We start from the raw sequence: 15,537 nt of genomic DNA, 5'->3' as shown, positions 1-15,537 counted from the left end.
TATCAACTTGGTTCAGTTCAATAACTTTGCTCTCAATTCAACCCTCTCTCTTCTGTTGACCTTCAAGTCAACTATCATCTCCAGTCTGTGGACCTCTGACTCTGTAGGACTAACTTTGTCTCTCATCTCATGGACCTCTGTCTGTATCCATCTTAGAGCTTCAATCCAGAGGTGATACTGCTAATAGCTTCACCAAGACCCATACACTCCATGGCCCCTGCTGCATGCATCCAGTCTCTTTTCTATTGGCACATTCCTAACAGATGCCAAGGGCATGAAAGTGTATTTATACATTGGTTTTAGTAATAAGTATCAACCTTCTGATGCTCTGTCAGCTTTGAATCCATATACACTTCCAGAGCATTATTTTGATTGGAAGATGTGACATCATGCTTCAGCTCCATGTACTTGCCTCACACTTGTGATGAGGTAGATGCTGTAGTTGAGGGATCTACTGGTGAGATTTGCTATTGGACATCCTTCCACTATGAGAGTATGTCAAACTCATCAGAATTATAGAATTAAAAGACTTATACATACATCCAGAAAGCCTGGGGCTGGCTCAAGGCTTTGAAAGCACTAAGCCAAGCCTTGAGCCCTCCAAAGCTGTCATTTGGACCTGGTTCAGCTTGGGCTTTTAGAGGGCTGGCTTAGGGCCAGCACATCACTAAATTGACTAGATAGCACAGACAACCAAATCAGACAGTGTGAAGCTCATGAGTCACAAGTGGGGGGATGTCGTAGATCTTATATACTTGCGTCCCCCAGTGGTACCGTGCTATGATCGGTATAATTCCGTTTGCTCCGGTTGTAAGTTGAACGTTGACTTTTGGAACATAATTCCAGCCAAATTCGGGATGATCCTCATCTCGGCTCATCTCGGCTGCCGAGGATGGAAGGAGCAATCTTTGTAGCACAATTTGAAATTTTATTGCTAAATGCTCCCAGCCACCATCATTAAAGACACTGCCTGACTTGCATTACCGCGAGCTGCTGAGCACAACTCTGAGGAGTACTTGGTTCCCTTGCAGTCTATTTCGGACACCGGAACACTGCCTTCGCTTTGATGCTACATTGAACACGCACAACGACCGAATCGGACTGATTGGCGTATTCTTGAAGCCTCGTTGTATGGGACACACAGCCGAAATGGGCTCGGTGGCTTATTGTTCTGTCACCGCTCCGGAAATGCTGTACTCTTATATCATCTATGGTTGACGAACACCATAAAGCCCCGTTGCTGCTGTGATCCCAAGCGATCTTAACCCTGCTCTCCATGGCCCCCATCGCTGCAGACCAACCAACGCCCGACACGGGGTTGGAACCTTGTTTTGATATTGGCTCGCAGAGCATAGTGACATTGAACTGTATGTCAGTTTGCCACTTCCTTGATTATTCACTCAATTTTCTCCGTTACTTTAGATGGCATCGTCATTATTTGTCTGCTGCTAGTCTTTTACTCCCTGGCGCTTTGGGATAGATGGATAACACTAAAGCTGTACGAACGTCAGAGATTGCAAGGTAATTTTTTCCCAGAACTATTTGAGCCATCACCTGACTGTGGATCTATACTAGGTCACAGCTTGAACATAAATTATGGCGCAACCAAAAGCGGAATTTCTATCACTCGAACATCATCGCCGAAACTCGACAAACAGTGTTCCTTTGACGATACCACGATACCAACTTCGAATGGTATGGATCTTCCCTTCGTATATCGAAAATCGTTGACCCACTTGTTCAGGTTTTCTAGCGCCTCCCAGACTTATAGATCAACGGAATGCCGGGGCGTTTTGTCCCCCTAATCCAAGGGATCAGTCGGGTCACCCTCTATAAGATACAGCTATATTTGTCTATCATCAACTGCAGCATTATCTCATGTACTGTACTTCTGTCATATAATTTCACTCTCAAGCTTTGATTCATTCTAACAACTATATAAGGTTAAACATCACCCAGCGACTCTATGGTGATTACCGAAGAGCGTTCCGTAAATATGCTTCGAGCTGTAAAGAAAAACAGCTTTGCTGTTACCTATTGATTCAATCTCCCGAGGCCAAGTCATTCACCGTGTTTAGAGCGCACAATGTGTTGCTAGATCTCACCGAGAGCAGATCGAGATGCACAGCTACAAGTAAACCAATCATCTCACGCTTGGGCGTCGTATAAATCCTGCGTAGAACGATTCGATCGCTATCGAATCGCTATTGGACCACTGTATATCTCAGCTACGATGCCATCCTTCCTCTCAAGACGCGAGCAATCTTCTGACAGCGATGACACTGTCCTCTTAGTTGTTGTAATTTGTATGCGCTCCTGTCTTATTCTAGTATATTTCCGCTGCTCAACCTGTCTTGGCCTAGGTTCCATCATCGTAGTCGGGATGTGCATCATCTTCGCATGCATCTATTTCTTCCGTCGTGTTGTGCCACCACCACCACGGTCGGGTGTGGCCGACCTACCTGCGACGGCCATGCATATGAACTTCATGGAAAAACCTGTTGAAAGCGACCTCAATCTAATCCCTGACTCTACTCGAGACCAAATTCGTGGATATTGGGTTTTGCCCGCCTTATTTTTCGTGCCTGATGTGGAGAAAGGCATGCAGACAGAAAAATCGAGTGAAGGTCGGTTCACACCATCAGCAACACAGGGATTTGGTGACAAGCAGTTGGCTCACTTGAGTTTGTAGGACCTGAAGTGAACATTATACAAGACCCCTTCAAGGCGGGTTAAGCATCATCAACATTCGCTTCCTTTACATTCAATGATTCAGTATAAAAACTCCTTCTCTAAATAGGCCTTGTTCTATAGTTCGGTATCGCTTTGAAATCTTGGTATTACTCTACAAGAAAACCTCCTACTCAATCTATACTCGCTGACCTATGTTTCCTTATTTAATACTTATGCCTTGTCCTCTCTGAACCTCCCACTTGAAGCTGCCCTCGACATTTCTGGTCCGACAATCTTAGACAACCTTTGTGCATCAGCTTGAACATCAAATGCAGTTAGTCGATAGCTTCGGCGTTATACCCTTCCCAAATGCTTTCGTTACATGATTTGAGCAGAGAAGCGCGATCACGATATTGGTCAGATGTAAGAAGACAACGGAGAATGTCGGGTCCCATATGGTGGCTAGTGACCAGGAGTAGCTTCATGGAGAGGGCTGTAGAATCCGCAGCAGCGAAGAGAGTTCTGTATTAATAGACGTCCTAACGGTGTGTAATATTTACTCCATGAGAAGTCGAGCTTGCGGTCGGGAGAGAGGGTGGAGCACTTGTAACTGGTGTATCCAACAGCAAGCATGGCGATGAGGGCTGGCCAAAGACGTAGGGTGTACACCGCAAGAATCGGCAGAGAATTCAACAAGGTTCCTGTTAATCCAATCATGGCAGTGAGTAGTAAAGATGCCACTAAGGTTATCAAGACGAGAATATCCCAGTCTGCAACGCACATGTCGTCTGCGTGGTCCGAAGCCGTTATGTGGGTTATATGGGCATTCTTTATTATCAGGAAGACTCAATTCGGAACCATATTGATGGAGCGTAAGACACGCAACAGCACCATATACAAAGACGATGATCTCCGATAACAGCAAGAACCATTTGAAACACGGCCACTCGCGAGCCTTGTCCATACCCAGGCTCTGTCCTTCCAGAAGGGCAGAAACAGCTTCATGGGAAAACTTGATGCCCGTCGCGCCATGCCATTGTGTCTCTCGCTTCGCTTCCAGGGACTGTGGCCGTGGTTATTTGTGTAAGCTTGTCGGTTGTTCCGATCCCGGGAACCAGTGTTTGGCGGCCTGAGTCAATAGAAGCTGTTATGTGGCTACAGACAGAGAACAGTGTATTGGTTTCAGGGTCCGGGCGGCGAGAAAAGGGTAATGAAAGGAACGAAGATGGTATTGGAGGTCGGAAAGAGATGAAGCTGGGGCCATGGGATAGCTTCGAACGAAATGAGGATGAACGAGATGGAGAACCACATATTGAACCTTTATGATTCTTTTCAGCCGCATTATCTGGCGAGTGGAATCGAACAACGTGTCTGCAACGACCATGTAGTTAAGGCACGCCGGACTTCAGAGTCTTCCAAGCGAGGCGTCAAGGGAACAGTATCCATGGGAGAAAACAGACATTCTTGGTAAACTGAGGCGTCGAGTTCGATGGCAATGGCGGTAATGGCGGGGACACAGCTCGACGACGAACTGCCAACGTGTTTCTGTCATCGTTCGCATCATAATCTACTGTATCTCTCTCCGAATATGCACCATATCGTCGGATACTATTTGAGGCTGTCGTCTCGGGTCGAAGAGAAGCAGGTCATTGTGGTACGGGAAAGAGTTTTGGTGCGAGGCAGTGGTTGCTTTGAACGGAATCTCGGGCCGGCCTTGATGAATTTGGACACTGATCGGGACTCGGGAGTAGCGGAATACCCGAGTAGGGAATGTTCGCGCTTCCCGGCAAAACTCCGTCCTGGCGTGACGTGACCATCACTGATGTGGGTGGCGGTGCTGAGTTGGCCGGTGAGAGCTCTCCGTCTGACCACAACGCTCCAATGGATCCTGACAGAAAATCCACCGTCTCATCGTTTTATGGTCGTAAAGGCTCAGCAGATGCATTGAATGACGACTATCCATCACCTACAGGCAACAATTACGGCTCACAGAGGACTCCACGAGACGATGCATCTTCTTTTTTCAATCCAGACCACGCGTCACGGAATCTAGATAACTACGGAAGTGCTGGATATAATCGCAATTCTTTCTTCTTCGCTGGTAGGGAGGAGCCGTTGAAGGGTGGCCAGGATGAAGAGCAGGGCAACGGGGGCTTTGATATCTACGCCGACTTCAACAATGCAGGACCTAGGTATAGCTCTGCGTTGGTTGGAAATAATGACGGGTGAGTAACGGCACACTGTTCTCTTTCTCCGTTTTGATTCTGCTCTAGATACCAACCTCTACCACCATTGACACCAAAGCACAAGGAAGACAGTCAAAATACAGTAGGCCCTGTTGAGCTGGTCACGGTACCTGCGCTAGGTCCCGAATGGCAGCGTTCAGAACTGCACGACATGTCCAAGGCCGGCAGGCGGGAAAAGAAGAGAGAGAGTCGTCAGGGAAAGTGGACCGCATGGAAGCGAGGAGAACGTGGGATGTGTGGCAAATGGTTCACAAGACGAGTAACAGTATTTTTCTTATTTGGTCTCGCGATTGTGTGCGTTTCCTACTTACTTCATTTCCATGCTTTCCCTCATCTTTTGTGCAGTGTCGGGATACTTCTGGCTATCATGGTACCACGGGTGCCGAGTGTGACGATTAACAGTGACACTCCTCTTGCCAATGCCACCGGCGACTGGAAAACCGCTGTACCAACGTACTTCAATCGTTCGCCGGCCAATTTTTCTTTCCCTGCATATGCCGATCTTCAACTTAACACAGGGAGCAATATCCTGCCTCTGATATTCTCCAATATCAAGGGTTATGTCTATGACCTAGACACAAGTAGGGAAATTGCGACAGGCAGCACGGGCCATAAGACTGTACCTGCTAAATCCTTCCCGGAATTTCTTCTTCCCTTGAATTTCTCCTACATTGCCTCGAACGATTCGGATGCAACCTGTAAGCGAGATTCTACTTCCCCACAAGGTTCTGCTTTTCATCCTATATCCAAGGGAACAATTGGTACGATGGTTGCAGGAACGCCGCTGCTTCGGCGTCTGGCGCTCGTGATTGTGAGTGTCTTCCGCATGAAGAACCAGATCGTCTCAGACAAATGTATTCATTTGTAGCGGTCAAATTCAAGCTAATCTTGGAAATGGACATAGTAGGTCTCATTGGATCGCGCTCAACGACAACACAGGTTACGAATGCCAATTGTCCGATTGAGCTGTCGATATCTGCTGCTTGAGTATCCTTGGAAAACTTGCCATGTCCGCTCTATATATATACTGCCTGGCCTCTCACGTAGTCTACACCTTCATACCGGATCTTGGACTTTCATGCTTCGGACGTAATACCATCTAACCTTGCATGAGCAATCTTTCCAAGGATATCATAACCGTCGTTTACTGCTTTTCGAGTTTGCCGTGTTTACCTTTCAGTTTATCGTTTTTACCTTCGTACTAGCACAGATCATCTGTACAACATCGTTCGGGCACTATGGACAGAGTATTTATCATAATAGCATGCGCTCTTTAGTGAGTATGATATGTCGTCCGCGTTGAATGTTGAACATGCGTGAGCAGAGTGAATCACAAGACTTGTATACATGTACAAAATACATGGATATCTATCCATTATGTAGCAATACCTAACACTCTATCTAATAAATAAATTATCCCAACGCATTGCACACCACTAATCAAGTGGTTGTGTTATTATCATTTCGCCGTCGAAGAAATCTTCGATTTGGAGAGGTCGGATATCAAAACCCTAGTCACAGTGATCAGAAAAAGCCTCGAAGACGCCAATAGCATGCTCACCTCAATTTGTCCCTTCGCAAGATCCCCGTCTTTTCCCGCATGCTCCTTCAAGTACTCCCTCACCGGCATCATAGCCGCATTTCGACATATTTCCTTGAGGTCTGATCCCGACAAGTTTTCTGCTTTCTCGGCGAGGAGGCTCAAGGGGAAGTTAGGAGCCAACGCGGTATCTTTCAGCATCTGAGCTACCATTAAACCGTTGACACTAGAAAGAAACTCATGGATACGCACTAGTTTGAGTATATTTAGCCGTTGTTGGCTATCTGGCCGCGGTACTGCGAACTTCTTGGGCATACGACGTAGAAAGGCAACGTCAATATCGTTCGGTCTGTTGGTTGCGCCCAACACTAGTATGCGATCTGTTCCAGATGTTAGACCGTCCCATAAGCTAGAACATTTTCATCAGCCCATGCAGCACATCCATAAGTATTGGAAAAAAAGCACGTCATGAACTCAGCCTTCATCATTGCTGTGACTTCATGGTCATTCGACGCTCTTTCCCTCAAAAAGGAATCAATTTCATCGATGAATATTATTGTAGGCTGCGTTTTCCGGGCAAGACCGAACAAGCCTGCAACGAGCTTGTTCGATTCTCCGAACCACTTGTTGGTTAGAACTGACGCGGAAATGTTGATAAAGGTGGCCTTAGTTTCTTTGGCCATAGCTTTTGCAAGCATAGTCTTCCCGCATCCTGGTGGCCCATATAGCAGTACACCTCTCGGTGCACCAAGCAGTGAAGACGAAGTCGTGAATAAGTCGGGATATATGAGAGGATATATGACGGATTCGCGGAGGGAAGATATTATTGGTTCTAGTCCGCCGATATCTGGAGACGCATAAGTTGACGTAAAGAAAGAGAACCTTGCGAAACGCGCCTGAGAAACGAACGGGAATATCGTCTGGATGGATAATTTCGTTGGCCAGTGTTCCTGTATGTTCCAAGGTCGGTGAACGTGTAAGTTGGGTAGCAGTCACGGCACGCACGTTCATACTCATCCAACACAAGCTCTTCATGACCCAATCTCTTCAGAACCTCCATCTGCTTCCCTTTTACTTTGGTCCCCTTGTTCGAGGGTACGTAGGCGTCTAGGACCCACTGATATGCCGTGTCAGTTGACAAGTTCCTGAGAGAGGTAACATAGAGCTCACACCTTCATTGTATAATATAATGCTACCTGGCAAAAAGGCCTCCAGCGAATGTTCCATCAATATGTTTGGAGAAAACGCACTTGAGTTACCACGAACATGGCCACTATGTAATCCGTACGTTAGCGATAAACAACACGCAGGGACCACTATCTCACCATCAACCACTGCTCGTCTTGTGCTTGTGGGCCCCATTTTTGCGATTGCAGGTGGCCTCTAGCTCAGGGCTTGACGCTGACGACGTGGTAGAAAAGAGTAAAAAGCGCGGGGGGTGTCACATGTGTGACGACGTTCCGGGCACAATTATTTCCGCTTTCGGGCGGGCCGCGTCATGGAACTCATTAACCGCTCTGGTTTATTGACTTCAAACCTCCTGCCTTGTTGGGAACGGCTTGGTACGTAACATCTACGTGGCGGCGTTGGATACTTATGGGATAAGTTAGATGTCGCGAAACGGTCACATGCGAATTTTGCCATTTGTCAGAGTCGTGATGACGGGTCTTCCATCGTGGACACATCAAGGAATTGAAACATGAAAGGCAAAAACTATAGTACATTCAAACGGTGCATATACATAATTTTCAGAAATTTCGTGGCGGCGTCCTCCTTAGACATCTTTCACCAGCACCAACCACAAGAACCTCTTGACCTAGCTTTTCCCTTGAACGTCGCCTCTCGTCCAAGTGACCCTTATCCCAAGGATGGCCCCGTTGCCGTCGGTGCGGCCCATCCATTCTTCCCATCTTGGTAAACTCTGACGCCTTATCAAGCGACGGAGCAGTGTCCTTACTGTTGTCTTTGTTGGCCCCTGCGTCCCCGCTTAATACGTGTGAGTACAACCAAACCGAAACACAAGACGAACCAGAATCGGCGCTCTTCTTGAACAACGACTTCTTGGACAAGGAAGCTTCTTTGGGGATAAGGCAGGTGGTAGAATCTTATTGCTTCGACCTTGTCGCGTACGTAGAGAGCGAGTTGAATGAAACAAGATGAGTGAGGACTCCTGTTCACTGACTCCAATATTCGCCTTCATATACGCGCTCCTGCTTATGCGTCTCATTCTCATATGAGTCACAGACTTCAAACATGATCTCGGTTCCGCTCGCGGCGAGACCTCCTGATTTGCTGACTTCGTTTTACCACTAGTGCTGCCGCCGCTGCGGTCGGTCTGCATGGAGGTTCTTTATGTTGCTCCTGTATGTCTAGCCAGCGCTCATTGCTCTGTTCCGTAGTACGATAACCGGGTAGACCAAACCAGCATTACGCCATTGTCCATATGGTCGACCTTTGGAAACCCTTGACTCATCGCTCATGAAGTAGATCTCTATCAATCTTGGGATTAGTAAGTCATGCATACCCTTAGGACACCACCGGGGACGTATCGTACGAATCCTAAGAGGTATGTATGGAACTCATCGAGGAGTACCCTCTTGCGAGAGCCTTGTATAAAGTTTCCCACGTATTAGGTACATTTAAGTTCTGTCTCCGTCAATATATAACGTTGTACTACAAGCCTAGACGTTACTCCTTGAATATTTGTAGTCCCTCCAATGTAGTTAGTTCCTTGCCACAAAAAAAAACTAAAAACAGAAATGAGTCACGAGCGGTAGCCAAGAAAACAGATGGGCCGAATTACTGAAAATACAAAAAATCGTAAACGTCGTAAAGGAGATTACGGGTCCTGTCCTATTTTCCTGGCTGTCGGTGAGCTTCATAGGAAATCCACCGGAGAACATACAACCTACGTTTGAATAAAGAGAGGACCGACTTCCTCTTCTTTGATTTCTGGCTCTCACCAGACTGACCACTTTTCATCCGGCCTGAGTCTACCCCACGATCGGGGGTGGAAGTCGATGCCACGGCTGCGCCTTCCGGTTTCACTGGGAAGGCAGAAGTGGGCATAGGTTTGGTGGGCTTGGGGTTAGGAACATAACCGCCCGTTCCATATCTCGACTGCAAAGAACCAAACGCAGCAGCGTAGTCTTTCTTTGGAGCGGCAAGCGGGTTTAGTGGCGAAGTCGACGTGATGGTGGTGGTAGACTGTAGAGTGGTAGTCGACGCAGATGGATGCGGTGTTTCTGCCATTGTAGTACTGTGAACAACTGAGTGTCACTTCTCATACGCCTATTTCAAGGGGTGAGGCCCAGCGTATGAGTCAGAGCCAGAGATCACACGCGTACGGGTGTGTTTACTGTTCCTGTTGATCGCTGGGAAGATAAATACTTGATATTAAATTGAAAAGAGTTGATGGCATAGCCTAAAAAGTGAGGATGTTGATATAGCCTGATAATAATACATCGAAGTGCCATCACTGACCGACCTTTTGCGTTTCAAAACGAACCAGAAGAAGATACAACAGGACCGATGGAATAGAGACGAGATTTTTATACGTTAGACCTGGATATGTGCTCGACTTCTCTGAGAAACAACGACGGTGCACGTACACCGCCCTGGGGGATGGATGATGAAAGGTAAAAATAGATACATTGTCATGATCACAGAAACACGATCAACAAAATTGGGAAGTGTCTTTTTCTACAGATCAGGTTATTAATCATTAAGTATTGAGACGAAATTCTGCCGGTTACCCAATTTGGACTTTCCTCCCACCGACCAGCTTTTTATCTCTGACATGAGTTTTCGTCTTCCCGTTGCAGATGTCATTGATGAAGATGGTCTTAGTCAATCCAGCAGCGATGAAGATGATGATGATCAGACGTGGGACGATTGGGTATCTGATTCTGCTCGCCAACCATGTCGGTCTTTATTCGAGGAGAAGTCTTTTCCAAGCGTTGAAGAAGCGCTCAAATACGATAATGTTACGTATGGGTTTGACTTGAACGGGACCTGTGCAAAATTGTGTATGTTGTCTCGATTTGTTTTTGTGCCTGCAAATACAGATACTGACGCCCAGAAGCACTGGACACGCATGGTCGTATCAGACTCATCAACTACATTCGAAAACAGGTTAGTTCCCGCGCATGTTGAAGTCATTCTCTGACTCACCAAAGGCAAGAAAATTTCGTCAGCAGAGGTTGCTGTGCTCACCGGAACGGAGTCTTTTTTCGAGTCAGATGAATACTTGATCCCGGCAGTCGAAGACGATCCGTTATTACGTGCGTGCTGCGGTCCTTTGAGCTGTTCTCTTCCTTAATAGTAACATTTTTCAGAACTTCAAGCCGATGACTGGTCTGACTCGGATGACGAAGGCACCTCGGACCCTAGCCGCCGAATACTGGCGCTGGAGAAAAAGCTGGCCCGTACGCAGCAAGAGTTCCACGAGTATCGAACTCTCATTTCTAAGGAGATGGACCTCGCCAGTCTGGTCGAGCCTAGCACATCAGAACCCCATTCTCGTGACGATGATACCCACTACTTTGAAAGCTATGGTGCTAATGGTATGTACTGTCTCAGTTGAATATAGCACAGAAAAATGACCATCTTTACAGACATACACGCAGTCATGATTCAAGACCAGGTCCGGACATCGACGTACGCGCAATTCATTCTGACGAATCCCAGTATCTTCGAAGACGCCGTAGTTCTTGATGTCGGTTGCGGAACCGGCATATTATCACTTTTCGCTGCACGTGGGGGTGCCAAACATGTTTATGCCGTCGACGCTAGCGATATTGCGGAGAAGGCAGAAAAAATTGTCAAGGTGAATGGAATGGAGGATATCATTACCGTCATTCGCGGCAAGATTGAGGACCTCACGATCCCGGAAAAGGTTGATATCATAATCTCCGAGTGGATGGGATACGCCTTGTTGTATGAATCGATGCTTGATTCTGTTCTAAGCGCTCGTGATCGTTTCTTACGTCCCGGTGGTATCATGGCACCCAGTCAGTGCAAGATGATGCTCGGACTGTGCGACGCCAGCGAGGTCCTGAAAGATCGTGTCACCTTTTGGAACGACGTGTACGGTAAGAGCGTGTTCAGTACATTTTTGTTATGCGTTTGCTCAAGCCCGACAGGTTTTGATTTATCGGCGATGGCGGATGATATGTACGATGAAGCTATCATCGATGTCGTTGGCCCAAACACGATGATGAGCACGCCGTACACGGTAAAGGACCTTTATCTCGGAACTATTTCCCCACGACAGCTCAACTTTTCATCTACGTTCTTGCTCGTGTCTAGAGCGGAGCGGCGGACTAAAGTAACGGCGTTTGTGCTTTACTTTGACACGTTTTTTACAAAGACTGGGAAGCCCGTTTCCCCGAGTACGCAAGTAAAAGTGGTCAAAGACGACGAAGTTGTCTTGGCGGAGGTATGGCCGGTCGGTGGGAAGCCTCCGCCGCAGCGGAGGCCAAGCCAAGGGGCAGACAGAGAAAAGGTTACGAGTTTCAGCACCGGACCTCAGAGTATTCCTACGCACTGGAAACAGACTATCTTCTTACTGAGGGAGCCTATCGTTGTGGAAGAAGGTTTGCCCTTTCCTAGCACTTTAAATCCCTTGCTGACCCACGGGTGCCTCAGGTTCCAAGGTTCGAGGAACGTTCTATTGTCGTAAGAGCGGAAGTAACTCTAGGGAGCTGGAAATCGAGATTCACTATGTGAAACAGGACTCCACTGGTACTGATGAATCCAAAGACCTCGTGGTGCAAATGTATACCGTACGATAGAACTGACAAGGGACGGGGTGAACTCAAAATAGGACATTTGCTAGCAATACTATATTTTTTTGGTTATCTGATGTTTCAAGGAATCAATATTGTATGTATAACATCTAATTGTACATTTGTATTCATCGCCATTCTACTTTAGATCTTCTCCTTGAGCTCCTCAAAGATCTTTGTTAGTTCACTCTTTTCAATCTGCTGCGTTGGCCAACCTATCACCAAACCCTCCTTATCGGTATTGCTGGGCTTGGGAATGACGTGAAAATGAACGTGGTCTACTACCTGTCAGTCAAAGTTCAGTATGAATGGCCCACGCGTGTATGGTAAGTTAAAGGGTACCTGGTGAGCAATACGCCCGTTATTTTGGAGAATATTGTAGTTCTCGACACCTTGCGCGATGGCGATCCGCTTAGCGATCGGCAGGATGTCAGTAAGATGTTCATCTGGAAGCTGATGCAATTTCTCTGCATGATCTAGGGGTCAAGATTAGGTATCGTTAAAGAAAGGAGGAGTTTACACGCACACTTGGGAATGACAAGGGCATGGCCTTTCGATAGAGGGCCGATGTCCAAGAAGGCATACCTAACAATCAGGAGATATTATTGATGCCATGGTAAAAATGAATTGAACGAACGAAAGATCTGTCTCAAGAAGCTTGAGACTGGGAATTTCACCTAGTAGAGAGTCGATATCAAGGAGATTTGCGATGACTGCTCGAGTACTCACCTTTGATGATCTTGCAGAAGATACAGGAAGCCAAAGTCCTACAATCAGCTGTTGGATTTTACATTTCCGAAAAGTAGCATTGAGACACACTTTGTCGCCATAGTGAGAAGAAGTATAACTGCTTGATGCAAGCTTGGATGAATGGATAGTACGGATTTGTAAGCATGTCATTGCCATTTCTAGTTGGGCGGGCAACATGCGAGTCCTTGCTTTGTTACCAGCCGTCGCTGTTGCGTCATACATTGTTTAATCTCACCATCATTAAGCCGAAATGACTCTCTTGGCATCCGTCGACGAGGCCACCACGCCGTTCCAAGAAATACCCATCATGTACGACGCGCCCCAATCGAATAATCGCGGTCTGATAGCTTGGCAGCGACTTGTCGATGATCTCGACCGAGGACCTAGGTAGCAAGAAGGCGCTGGCGGATAAAATACGGGATGCGTGTGTCAACGTGGGTTTCTTCTACGGTGCGCTTGCATAACTTACTATTACATCTTAGATATCTGAGTGTTATCCCACAGTAAAGAACCACGGAATATCAGAAACCATCATCCAAGAGGCCGTAGACCGCTCCAGAGATTTCTTTTCATTACCGCTTGAGGATAAGATGATGGCCAGTCGCCTCTAATCTCGTTATCGGACGGCTCTCTTACACAGAATACAGATTGAGAATAAGAAATCCCCTAATTTCAAAGGCTACTCTCCACTTCTTAGCGGCAACAACGACCCAGACAACGACGGTGACCTCCAGGAAGGCTTCGAGTTCGGTTTGGAGCATATCGAGCCGCAGCCGCAGGGCCGAGAGGATGTATCGCACGATGGTGTCATGGCCGGCGCGAACGTATGGCCTTCACAGCTACCCGAGTTTCGCCGAGCAGCATTGCAGTACTAGTTGAGTTCTCACTCACCTCTCGGAAACTTTATCTTTACGGGATGCTTCAGTCATGCTGCTGTGAATCTAGGAAAGAAGTTATTCCCTCTTTTCGCTCTCTCCCTTGATTTGCCTGAGAACTTCTTCGAGGACAAGGTATCTGAGCATATACTTCGCGATACATATCCGCTGTAACTGCTCAATTAATTTATCAGACACGGCATTCAGCAGCCCTCATGAAAATGCTCCATTACCCTCCGCAGACGGGCCCAGTTGACGGACGCGTTCTTGGCATCGGAGCGCACACAGAGTAAGCTGGCTTCGCGAAAACTTACAACCCCTGTTTCAGCTGACGTACGGTCCAGTTGGGAGGTGAGAACTAGCTCGTCCGCCTGAGATTGGCTTGCCCGATGTACATTCTGTATCAGTGCTTTACCATCTTGTGGCAAGAGCCGGGAATCCAGGCGTTGCAAGTTCTGAACTCGAACCAAGAGTGGATAGACGCGCCTCCAATTCCAGGTAATGTCCCAAGTCGGCCTTATTTTATGAGAAGCTGTTGACGCTCGGCGATAGGAACCATGGTCATCAAGTGAGCGCACTTGTGCTTTCGCGACTAGTATTCCAATCACAGGCATTGCAGCCTTGGCGACCAATTAGCTCGCTGGACGAGTCGGTAAACTTTTTATTGCCCCCACCGCTCTCTGACGGCATTCTAGGTGATGTGTTCAAGTCCACGGTGCATCGCGCAATCAATCGTAGTGGCGTTCGTCGTTATTCTATCCCTCTTTTCTTCGGAACGGACTACGACGTCAAGCTGGAGGTGCGGTGTTTTTCCTTCTCTGGGTGCCAGTGTCTCACTCTGCGTCCGGCCAGCCTATTCCCAGCTGCGTATCTACTGACCGCCCGATGAAATACGAAGTGATAACTGCCGGGGAGTACGTCAAAGCAAAGTTGAGGGCAACCTATGGCCATTAATTGAAGCGAGCTGGAGGCATACGGTTGACCCTTTTCTCAATAACGGTGTTGTACGTATAGAAGATGGATAATTACACCGGTCTGGTCCTCCAATTTAGTCCGAGTCGGGGCGACTTGCCCACTCTGCCTGAAAAAAAATTGACGGTTATCACTTACACGTGTAGATAGAAGCGGCGATCGAGATTTGTCTGAAAGTAAGTCATATCTGGTCTCCCTACTCAAGCCCTAACCTTGGTTGATGCAGTGCAACTATCCGACTTCACACTATTGCCAATAACCTCAGCTTCCGAGTGACGGTCAAGCTTGGCCTCAATGGCTATATCCAGAGCAACTGTAGATCTACCTACGGAAACGGAGATCACTATAGCCAAGAGAAATGACGGAACCTATTTACAGAACGCCAAGCACCCAAGCCTGTCGCAGTCTTTGTCTTTGTGCACCCATCAAAAACAGTTAAGCTTCAAGTTCCACGGAAACAGCGTCCTGTTTTATAATGCTGGCACAATGACCATGCGAACGGACAATGTCCGTGTAGTATAAAGGGTTGCAATTTGTATCCTTCAGTGGCAACGCGCAGCCGATCCATCCTGGATTTGCGTGTCTTCTAGTGCTCTCCTAATCCCTGTAATCATTAAAAGCCGAGCCGTGTGCACTGCCATCCCTAGCTGGCCTCGCTTCTTTTCCACCACTCATCCTGTTTTTCTTCTTTG

General features: G+C 47.4%; 8 protein-coding genes across 8 annotated transcripts; 4 read left to right on the top strand and 4 right to left on the bottom strand.

The window, feature by feature from the left end:
* Positions 1-1,417: 1,417 nt before the first annotated feature.
* On the top strand, positions 1,418-2,867 carry BT62DRAFT_257122 (uncharacterized protein). Its single transcript, XM_043180260.1, has 6 exons — positions 1,418-1,521; positions 1,576-1,695; positions 1,745-1,893; positions 1,944-2,134; positions 2,181-2,306; positions 2,364-2,867. The coding sequence occupies exons 3-6, from the start codon at positions 1,781-1,783 to the stop codon at positions 2,690-2,692; spliced, it is 759 nt and encodes a 252-aa protein (XP_043037687.1). The 5' UTR covers positions 1,418-1,521; positions 1,576-1,695; positions 1,745-1,780; the 3' UTR covers positions 2,693-2,867.
* On the bottom strand, positions 2,868-3,748 carry BT62DRAFT_1030470 (uncharacterized protein; the record flags this gene model as incomplete). The annotated part of the gene is made up of 2 exons (XM_043178328.1): positions 2,868-3,518; positions 3,553-3,748. Coding segments are annotated over 2 exons (579 nt in total), but the record flags the coding sequence as incomplete, so codon positions are not given.
* A 776-nt stretch (positions 3,749-4,524) lies between these two features.
* BT62DRAFT_952630 (uncharacterized protein) lies at positions 4,525-6,205 on the top strand. Its single transcript, XM_043188242.1, has 5 exons — positions 4,525-4,898; positions 4,947-5,213; positions 5,265-5,617; positions 5,671-5,730; positions 5,788-6,205. Exons 1-5 carry the CDS (start codon positions 4,555-4,557, stop codon positions 5,904-5,906), a joined length of 1,143 nt encoding a protein of 380 aa, XP_043037685.1. The 5' UTR covers positions 4,525-4,554; the 3' UTR covers positions 5,907-6,205.
* A 30-nt stretch (positions 6,206-6,235) lies between these two features.
* On the bottom strand, positions 6,236-7,861 carry BT62DRAFT_934368 (AAA-domain-containing protein). Its single transcript, XM_043186716.1, has 9 exons — positions 7,785-7,861; positions 7,710-7,732; positions 7,632-7,655; positions 7,465-7,576; positions 7,356-7,409; positions 6,925-7,306; positions 6,712-6,868; positions 6,481-6,660; positions 6,236-6,430 (listed from the first exon to the last, which is right to left on the bottom strand). Exons 1-9 carry the CDS (start codon positions 7,819-7,821, stop codon positions 6,356-6,358), a joined length of 1,044 nt encoding a protein of 347 aa, XP_043037684.1. The 5' UTR covers positions 7,822-7,861; the 3' UTR covers positions 6,236-6,355.
* Positions 7,862-9,039: 1,178 nt separating this feature from the next.
* On the bottom strand, positions 9,040-10,090 carry BT62DRAFT_934367 (uncharacterized protein). Its single transcript, XM_043186715.1, has 5 exons — positions 9,947-10,090; positions 9,807-9,833; positions 9,372-9,750; positions 9,263-9,320; positions 9,040-9,206 (listed from the first exon to the last, which is right to left on the bottom strand). Exons 3-4 carry the CDS (start codon positions 9,709-9,711, stop codon positions 9,313-9,315), a joined length of 348 nt encoding a protein of 115 aa, XP_043037683.1. The 5' UTR covers positions 9,712-9,750; positions 9,807-9,833; positions 9,947-10,090; the 3' UTR covers positions 9,040-9,206; positions 9,263-9,312.
* Positions 10,091-10,258: 168 nt separating this feature from the next.
* Positions 10,259-12,254, top strand: BT62DRAFT_900841 (S-adenosyl-L-methionine-dependent methyltransferase; the record flags this gene model as incomplete). The annotated part of the gene is made up of 7 exons (XM_043183435.1): positions 10,259-10,487; positions 10,544-10,593; positions 10,643-10,742; positions 10,797-11,024; positions 11,076-11,552; positions 11,604-12,056; positions 12,109-12,254. The coding sequence occupies 7 exons, from the start codon at positions 10,259-10,261 to the stop codon at positions 12,252-12,254; spliced, it is 1,683 nt and encodes a 560-aa protein (XP_043037682.1).
* Positions 12,255-12,297: 43 nt separating this feature from the next.
* BT62DRAFT_1077984 (HIT-like protein) lies at positions 12,298-13,078 on the bottom strand (the record flags this gene model as incomplete). The annotated part of the gene is made up of 6 exons (XM_043179348.1): positions 12,298-12,533; positions 12,591-12,724; positions 12,775-12,833; positions 12,886-12,925; positions 12,978-13,015; positions 13,068-13,078. 6 exons carry the CDS (start codon positions 13,076-13,078, stop codon positions 12,393-12,395), a joined length of 423 nt encoding a protein of 140 aa, XP_043037681.1. The 3' UTR covers positions 12,298-12,392.
* Positions 13,079-13,161: 83 nt separating this feature from the next.
* BT62DRAFT_934359 (Clavaminate synthase-like protein) lies at positions 13,162-14,995 on the top strand. Its single transcript, XM_043186714.1, has 12 exons — positions 13,162-13,307; positions 13,354-13,448; positions 13,503-13,594; positions 13,646-13,872; positions 13,924-14,008; positions 14,068-14,162; positions 14,218-14,224; positions 14,281-14,371; positions 14,426-14,441; positions 14,493-14,521; positions 14,569-14,672; positions 14,726-14,995. The coding sequence occupies exons 1-12, from the start codon at positions 13,249-13,251 to the stop codon at positions 14,825-14,827; spliced, it is 1,002 nt and encodes a 333-aa protein (XP_043037680.1). The 5' UTR covers positions 13,162-13,248; the 3' UTR covers positions 14,828-14,995.
* The last annotated feature ends 542 nt before the right edge of the window (positions 14,996-15,537 follow it).

This window comes from Guyanagaster necrorhizus (genome assembly GCF_019112545.1).
Source record: "Guyanagaster necrorhizus MCA 3950 unplaced genomic scaffold BT62scaffold_19, whole genome shotgun sequence".
NCBI lineage: Eukaryota > Fungi > Basidiomycota > Agaricomycetes > Agaricales > Physalacriaceae > Guyanagaster > Guyanagaster necrorhizus.
Note: the sequence above shows the minus strand (reverse complement) of the source record. Positions and strands in the feature narration are given on the sequence as shown.